General features: G+C 37.6%; 1 protein-coding gene across 1 annotated transcript; it reads right to left on the reverse strand.

Annotated features, from left to right (window-relative positions):
• Positions 1-267: 267 nt before the first annotated feature.
• On the reverse strand, positions 268-3,897 carry LOC133990821 (fibronectin type III domain-containing protein 7-like). Its single transcript, XM_062429228.1, has 7 exons — positions 3,771-3,897; positions 3,439-3,681; positions 2,971-3,240; positions 2,140-2,373; positions 1,193-1,453; positions 691-951; positions 268-545 (listed from the first exon to the last, which is right to left on the reverse strand). Exons 1-7 carry the CDS (start codon positions 3,895-3,897, stop codon positions 268-270), a joined length of 1,674 nt encoding a protein of 557 aa, XP_062285212.1.
• Positions 3,898-8,915: the final 5,018 nt, after the last annotated feature.

Below are 8,915 nucleotides of genomic sequence, written 5' to 3' on the forward strand. Positions count from 1 at the left end.
GAACTCTGCTTTGATCTTCTATGGTTGCTGTATAGAGGCCTGTGGACTTGTGGTTCTGCCAGACTATCAGAGCATGGTTGGCGTCACAGTCTCTGAATGCCTCGATGTTGGTTGGAGGACATGGTGCTGGAGAAGAAGCAGAGGATTTGGTTGGAAAGTGCAAGTATTGTACAGTAAATCTTACTTTCATCCATTTTTATGAAGACTAGATCGAGATGAATAATCAGAGAGTCTGTTTCCTGATGGCAGATCCATTTTTTATGTAATTCAACTCTCTGACCTACCTGTCATGAAAGTGACCTCCATTCTGGCGCTGCTGTTGCACTTGAGATTAGTGCCTATTACACTGGCAGTGTAGTTCTGTCCACATTTCAGGCCTTCAATCAGACAGTTGGTGCCCATTGAACTGCAGCTTTGCGAATTTCCATCTGAATCCTGAGCAACTGCGATGTACAACAAAGAACCAATGCTCGTCGTCCAGTTAACTCTGGCAGAATCCTGGCTGCAGTCGACTGATGCTGACACATTGGTGGGGGCGCAGGGAACTGCAGAGTGGGAGAAAGGTTTGTGTTTCGTTAAACATCTTAGCATAACAGAGCATACACTGCTACTCAGAGCAGCGTTCATGTATCATATCTGTGCAACTATAAATTACATCATACAGTGTCTCACCGAGCTTCTACCACTCACCAGTCTGAGCCGCTTCTCCCAGCACCTTGTCAGTGGAGCAGTTGTCGTTGGAGGCGACGATCCACACACTGAGGTGTTCTCCACATGGCACACCAGTCACCGCACAGCTGTTGGAGGAGGAGGTGCAGTTGTAGGTTTCTCCAGTGTTACCCTGAGCTTCAACAGTGTAGGAAAGAGCTCCAGCAGCTGAGTCCCAGGTTGTGACCAACATGTCAGAGTGACACTCGGCTGCTGTCTTTACATTAGTTGGTAGACAGGGAGCTGGAGGAGAAGAAAAGAGAAAAGAAAAAAGACAACGAATTAGGAATTATGTAGTAAGATACTTTTATATTCTTCTCACAAGTAGAAATTGGATGGATGCCACATTTACATATATGTAAATACATATAAATATTACATATACATTTAAACTAAAACAGATTTTCTTGAAACTGTTGAACTGCTTGGAGTTCATAATTATACCTTAAAAAGTGTAAAAAAAATCAAACTAAATCCTTCTCACCAGTCCGGACGAACTCAGGTCGAGTGACTTCACTGTTACAATCAGAGCTGACGGCGTACACAGAGTACTTGTAAAACTGACCGCAGCCCGTATTAGTAAAGTAACACAAGTTGTCTGGCGTCCTGCATTCAGTCACTTTGCCAGTGTCATCCTCAGCTGTGGCCACATAGTAGAAGGTGTTGTTGGTGGGCTGCCACCTAAAGACGATCACATTGCTGGAGCAGTCGTGGATGGTCTGAGAGTTGGCAGGAGCACAGGGGACTGGAGAAATGAGACAGTGAATTAGAGAATTACAGCACAGTAAATAGTGAGTAGCACGAAACATTTTTAAACTCTGTCTAAATGAGGAGAAAAAAGCATGCATTGCATAATATTAGCTTAAAAGTCTAAAAAGTCCACAAATAGCATCTGAGGAACCTGACATTTGACTTCTTTGTCATTTGCCTCTTTGTTTGCATTCATAGAAGTAAGATCTAGATCTTACTTGGGTGGGCTGTGTGTGTGTGTGTGTGTGTGTGTGTGTGTGTGTGTGTGTGTGTCTTCTTCACCTTTTCACTTTCCAGACTGATATTATAGCTGACCTTTGAGATAACTCCCTGACTTCAATAGACTATAAAGAACTTTAGATTAGCTGGTGTTGGGTGGCTGTTCTTGGTTACAAATGAGAGGGTGTGTTTCACCTCCCAGCATGAGAAAAGAGCATCGGACACAATGGGAGGAACCTAAACAGCTTCCCAAAGGACAGAATTATGGGGAAGATTTATGATAAAGCATGTCCAGAAGTGTGAGTGTCTGTTACAATGAGAGGTACCTGAGGTAAAATGAGAGGGGGTTGCATGTATGTGGGAAACATACAGACATGTGATGAGGCACAGAGAAAGGTGAAGGGATTTAAAAAGGTAATGGGCAGACAAATAAAAGGCAAGTTTGTAGTTTGTTCCCCTCACCTGTCTTGAACAAGCTAGAGGCATTGGAGGTGCTCTCGCAGTCATCAGAAATGGCTGTGACATGGACCTGGTACTTCTCACCACAGTTGAGGCTGGTGATCTGGCAGCTGGTGGAAGCTGACGTACAGTTAAGTGCTGCACCAGTACCATCGACAGCTGTGGCTCTGTACAAGTTAGCTCCAAAGACCAAATCCCATGTCACTGTCACCATGCCGCTGGCACAGCTGTAGTCCACTGAGGTTGACGTCACAGGGTTTATGGCTAAAGAAAAGGAGTGTATAAAATGTAAACAGATAATATATTATGTGTTTTTTTTACCCAATTTTTTTTTGAGAATTGCTTTTAAATCAGGTTTTGAATTGATGTTTGAATGATGTTTCAGAAGTCTGCTAATGAAAATGACAGAAAATTACTTCTGTTTGTGGACTCCAGCTGCTAAACATGGGAAAATACAGTGTTCTATACCTGTGATTACTTTTGACAGTACTTTTTTATGGCCCCTCCCCATCTCCCAAATAAGTCTATTCTGATTTCTATTATTGGAGTTTTATAACTGTTTATTCAGAGGAAATGACCTCTCTGGCATCTGATTGAGTCCAGATTTAAGTAACATCATGTATGATCACATACTCACATGTGAATCAGTTTGTGGTTAAGATAAGCATTTGAGTTTCTATACTTTTCTACATATTGGTGGATTTTGCAATAATGATGATGAATAATCTGGCAAATACAACAGTGGGAGCCCACATATCAACATCTAAAGAACACAAATGTTACATTGAGAATGTATTTAATCAGACAAATATGTTTTGATGCTCAAATACTCACTAGAGGTAGTGTGTATAACATTCGAGGGCTCCCCAGGCACTAAGAAGATGTTGACTGATGACACTCCCACTGTGTAGGTGGAGCAGGGCTCCAGATTACTGATATCCATGGATGTGGTTGAAGTGTTTCTGATGACTGGGTCATTGCTGGGGTTGTCGTTGTCTTTCAGGCTCACTTGATAAAGCAGGACTTTGCTCACAGGGTTCCATGTTACTCGGGCTGTGCTCTTTCCCGTCGATACAAGAGTCACACCAGTTGGTGGCTGCACCACTTTTAGGAAAAAATACAAGTGTTGATATAAATAATGTATTTAAATAATGTATTTACAAATCACTTATTAAGCATGGATCCACTCACACATACTTACACCCAAATAGCTTTCTGAATATCAATCTGATCATTCTAAATAAAATCCTGTAAAACCAGCATCTTGTGTGCACTTACATGTCATTATTGTCCTTATATTACTTCTGGCACCCTGTCCAGCACTATTGGAGGAGTAAACGTAACAGTTGTAAGTTGTAGAGGGAGTCAGGTCGTCCACCTGTCCACCCAGGGATGTGAAGGTCCAGTTGTATTTCTGTGCAGGAAAACTAAACAACTTCTCCACATACAAGAAGTAGCCGTCTGCCCCAGTCACGCTGGACCACTCAAACTTTATAGACGTACTTGAAATAGCTTTGGAAAAGGTGATCTGAGATGTGGCGGGCACTGCGGAATGTAAGATAAAGCATTTAATATCATCAAAGGGATTCTTCCTATTTATTTAGCTTTACTTAAAAAAAAATTCTTCCCCTTACCTGTAATGGTTTCTTCAATGTCTGTGCACACAACAGTGTAAAACTCAAAGACCTTTAGTGTGACTTGATAGACATGTCCTGGTCTTAATCCCTGAATCAGCCTCTGTGTGCTGGGTGGAGGCTGCATTACCACCACTGGGGCGATACTGGTAGAGTTCACAACTCTCAAATCCAGCAAATAATATGAAGCTCCTGAGTAGCTGCTCCATTTCACATCTAGTGTTGATGCTGAAGGAGACGTCACTGACACAATATTACATCCTGAAAAAAGAAAAAAAAATTGATTTGATATATTTTATACAGTAAGGAAATGAGCAACAGGTTGTAACCTACTATAAAACACACAATGGGACAATAAAAATACTTATTACTAAAGCAAAAGGACATCAATATAAACGTATTAATGAATGCCACCAAGAAGATAGAATAATATTATATTATATTGTATTTTTAAATCTTATTTTTATACATTTTAATCAAAGCCATTTTTAAATGAAGTTGATTCAGATAATTGTATACATGCTTTAAACTTATAGGAACATTAGAATGATTTTGTTTTCGTGGTAAATCCCATAAATATACAAACACAACTGTTTATAGCTCAATTCTGAGCATGCCATGGGACATTTTCAGTATAACAATTATTATATTATGTATTAAAATTATCATTAAGTTGATTTTATGTTTTCTCCAATTATCATACTTATTTTTCTGCAAAATATGATTAACATGGTAGCAAAAGATCTTTTTTGTGTTCATAATGTCCCATCTCACACTCAGATATGAGAAACAAATCAATTTCTAAAGATTAACCATATTTAAAACATAGTTAATGGTTGCATTGATTTCTTTTGTCTGGGATGTTTGTTATCTATCTCTGGAGATGGAAACCTCCTCAGCAGTTATTATCATTTTAAATCAAGTATATCTTCAGTCAGTCTGATGGTGTCCAAGTTTTCCAGTCCCCAGCGGCATGTCTCACATATTTACAAATTGCCAGAACATTTTGCCACCACCATCTACATTTATATGATTTGTGTTATTTTCTATATTTGCTCAGGTATTTAAATAAAAATAAAAAATGGTTTATGTCTATAGTTTTGCAATGATGGAGACCATATCATTATGGAAATCAGTTTTGATCAGATTTCAAACAATTTCAAACAATTTTCGCACATTTTTAGGTCACAGTTCTGACAATAGGATACACTGTGTTATGAGGCATACATCTGTTAGGATGAAACATACAGCTATAAGCTATAATCCATTGTACTAATGTATGGATGAAAAATATTCAGTGCAAAACATTATCATCTATCCAACTTGTCTTATAATGATGGACAAAAAACAACAACAACAAAAAAGATCCCAACAAGTCACTGAAAAAGCACACTCACCTGTAGCCAAAACATGTTGCATCTAAGAAGAAAAAAAAGTGGTTTAATGACAAATTATTGCAAACGTGATGGTACTTTAAAAATAAAGCTAAAAAGAAACAAAATTTAAAAGGAAGTGTAAGTACCTGTATGACAGACAATAGGATGACTGATGAATATAACGTCCACATCTTATCCATGATGACTGTCAGAGTTTCAGTACTTTATTATGTCCATACATTTGTCCTGCACGCAGCAGCTCATCTGAAATCTTTACAGGCTGAGCACTAGAGATCAACTTCATGGGAACCAATCAGGACGTCCTAAACGAGGACAAGTAAATGCCTGTGGGTGCCCTGTCATCATGAGAGGGAAAAAAAGAAAACAAAGTCCACCAATGCATCCTTACACTCAAACTGCACTTACTCGATGTTCCTGGAATATTTTGCTTATATTATAACTCATAAATGTGGAGTTTATATCTGTCTAAGACCAACTTAGCTTTGAAAACATGAACTGCAATACTCATCATAAAAAGTGATTTTTCTCTTAATATCTATATTTATTTGATAATGCAAACCACCTCGTATAGAAAACAGGCTTTTCTTGCTGTAACATAATATGATCTCTTTTGTATAACATACTGAGTGACTGAGAAATGACCGAAAATCCCCTGCCACATCCTTCATTTATCTTGAAAATGCTCCATCATTAGGCAGAATTGTATAATAGTTGATCTCTTAAGTCTTATTTAGGTTAGCAAACAGCCATATACAAAAATGTGCCTTGTGGTCATTATACTTGTTAATATTTTGGTTGCATGATTTCTTTTTACTTAACTTTTTACCAGGAAAGTCTCACTGAAATTAAAAAGACTTAAACAATATTACACATATAGAAGATCACAAATAGGCATCAGCGATTGATTAAATCACCAATACGAATCACAGTGCCACATATTCAGGAACTAAAATACCATCTGTTTAGTTTCCATTTGAAAAGGTTTACAAATAATAGAAACCATTCATACTTGTTTGAAGGTTATCCATCTAACTAAATAAGGTGGTACTAAACCAAAAATTGCTTTATCAATGTATAGTATGTCCAGTTAGAAGTGAGGTCTTTGCAAGTCTTAATACTCCATGATGTACTGTATGAAGAAACAGCCATTTGAAGTGATAAATGATGGTGAGTATAAGATGTCTTGCTAGATATATGTAAATGTCCCTTTAATCCTGACTGTTGGTCTGTATTATAAAATTAAGAGCTTGTTGTTGTTGATGTCACAGAGCTAAAGTATTAAGTAAAGTAGGGTTCAGGGAATCGTACTTTGGGAAATATAAACTTATTAAGGACTAATAGGAGGATCATTTATTTTCAATATAATTCCATCCATAAGTAACACAATGAAAGTATGAATATTTTGGGTACAGTAAAGCATCTAAAAGCAAAAAATCTTATCAGATGGAGGACCCTGGGACAATTCTGATCAAATGGAGGTCCATGGTCTATTTGGTGTCCATTTAGGGTTTCTTGACGTGGAATGTATAATGTTTAGTTTATTTTGCATTTGACTTTGTCTTTGACTTGTCTCAATCTCTTAAATAAATGCCATTTTGACATTTTAATTCGAATTTAATTGATCAATATAGTTTCATTTCTTTATAAGAAATAAATCAAGGACTGTTTACATACTTTATGTGACCCAGGATGTTGAAACTACAAATAATAATGAACTCAGAACTTTAAGAACAGCTAACATGTGTGACTACAGGGATTTCCTGCTCATAATATGCAAAACATCCCAATGTTAAGCTCTGTGAACTCTCCTAAAGGTGTTACATAAATGAATATGATAGCTTATTGTGTGTTGCAAGCGTTGACAAAAGGTTCACACCTCTGACTCCTTTACCCGGCTACTCGTGTTCATCTTAAGCATGACGTCCCTTTGTGAGAAGCCTGGAATTCAGCTTGGACACCATCACACTGAAAAGTATCCACCTAGCTAAGTGTTGAGTAGCTTGTGTCCAAACACTCTTGAATACGGGCATGTTTAGTTGATTCAGCCCTGTAATTGTTTTTGAAAGTGCACCCCTGGGATTTAGGTGCCACCATGTGTGGTTTTGTCTGGAAATAACCTGAATCAGAATCAACTTTAATGTCTAACTCACTGACATAGCTGCTAGCATGGCTGAACACTTGAGTTATAAAATAGTTTTACATAAATATTGATATAAATGTGAATCAATTCCTTCTGAAATAAATGTAAAGGTACTTAAGACATTAAAGTTACAGACTGAGTAATGAAGGGGTGAAAATCATTTGCCTACCAGATTTAATACTTAGTAAACACAACTGGTACGTTTACAGATGGGAAGCTGGTGAGGGATCACATCATTGCTGCTAGCAAATGTAAATTTACTGACAATGCTTCACTGATTATGCTTTAACAGTACAGTATCTGGTCATGCTAGTAAAGCTCTTTGAATTGATTGGCAGCAACAGTGTTTCAATAACTGTGGTACACTGATTTTCCTCATTACATTACTCACCAATTTGCATTTTGGTCAAATTGCAGACATGGAATTTTGGAGGTAATGTTAGAGTTCGGGGTTCTGGGTATTGTAAGCCCATGGAGTATAGGTTTTTGTACTCTAATAACCTCACATAAGGTTTATAAATCTTCAGTTCCTCTGTTTGTATGTATTATAGTGTAATACTACAGTTCAGCTTTTATCTTCTACTTTAAAGTGGCCTTTATTAATCAATCAACCAAATGGACCAACAACATTCATCATCCACCCCTGCAATGTAAAACATATGTGCAATAAGCCCGGGCAGAGATTCTTGGGTCAGTTACAGTATACAACTTTTAAGGCTAGTGAAAGTCAAAGATCCATATTCCATAACAGGTTTTCTGTATAAGTGAGACCTCCTTTAAGAAGCCTCTCTGACTTGTTGCTGGATTATTTTGGAGGACTGAATATAACTCATGTGTCACACCGGGACAAAACATCTCTACATCATAAAGAAGACCCACACAAGATGATGACAGCACACATTGTTGTAATGCAAAAACAATGTTTGTTTATTGTTGTCATCTGTCAGCGGGGGGCAAACAAATCCAATGAAAGCAGAGGTAACATTGAATCTATCTCTAGCAATCTGATCAGACGTATCATCCACAGGACTCGCCGTACATGACTCCAGGCCGACGATGGATACTCGCTGCCCCACTTTAACCACCCGGGCAGTTTTACAACCCAGAGACCTACCGCAGCCGTGTGGAGGTCTCCTACTTTGAGAAGTCCTACAATCTTATATCAAAATGTTTTTGAATAATTATTGCTATGCTATGTTTATGTGCTGTAAAGTTTAAATTTCTGCTTTTTCTTAAGTTTTACCAGATATCATTACATGTTGAATTAATCAACTCATGAAAGAGTAACTGCAATGAATAAAACATGAGCAATTAGACAGCAAAAAGTAAAATAAAATGCAGCCTATGATAAAAAGTAGAAATATGTAGAGTATTTTCAAATACACATGATAAATGTCATTAACGGTGTAGTCTATTTTTTCCCCAAAGCCCTCTTTTCTGCTTTATTTGTGTTCTCATTTAGTGTTTTTTCATATTTATTCAGCAGAAACAGTTTGTCAGACTCTATACAGATTATCTTGAAAACAGCAGTAACAGCATAGCAGAGATATTCCTAAACAATAGTGATATTTCATCTGGGTATACTGGATCTTCACAGTTGCCGTTGGT

The sequence above is a fragment of the Scomber scombrus genome, chromosome 11, assembly GCF_963691925.1.
Source record: "Scomber scombrus chromosome 11, fScoSco1.1, whole genome shotgun sequence".
Lineage (NCBI taxonomy): Eukaryota > Metazoa > Chordata > Actinopteri > Scombriformes > Scombridae > Scomber > Scomber scombrus.

Coding starts and splice junctions, on each gene's coding strand:
- LOC133990821 (XM_062429228.1), bottom strand. CDS start 3,897: ATGCAGCCTCCACCCAGCACACAGAGGCTGATTCAGGGATTAAGACCA. Junction 3,241..3,438: donor TGCTGGACAGGGTGCCAGAA/GTAATATAAGGA, acceptor TTTTCCTAAAAG/TGGTGCAGCCACCAACTGGT. Junction 1,454..2,139: donor CTCTAGCTTGTTCAAGACAG/GTGAGGGGAACA, acceptor TCATTTCTCCAG/TCCCCTGTGCTCCTGCCAAC.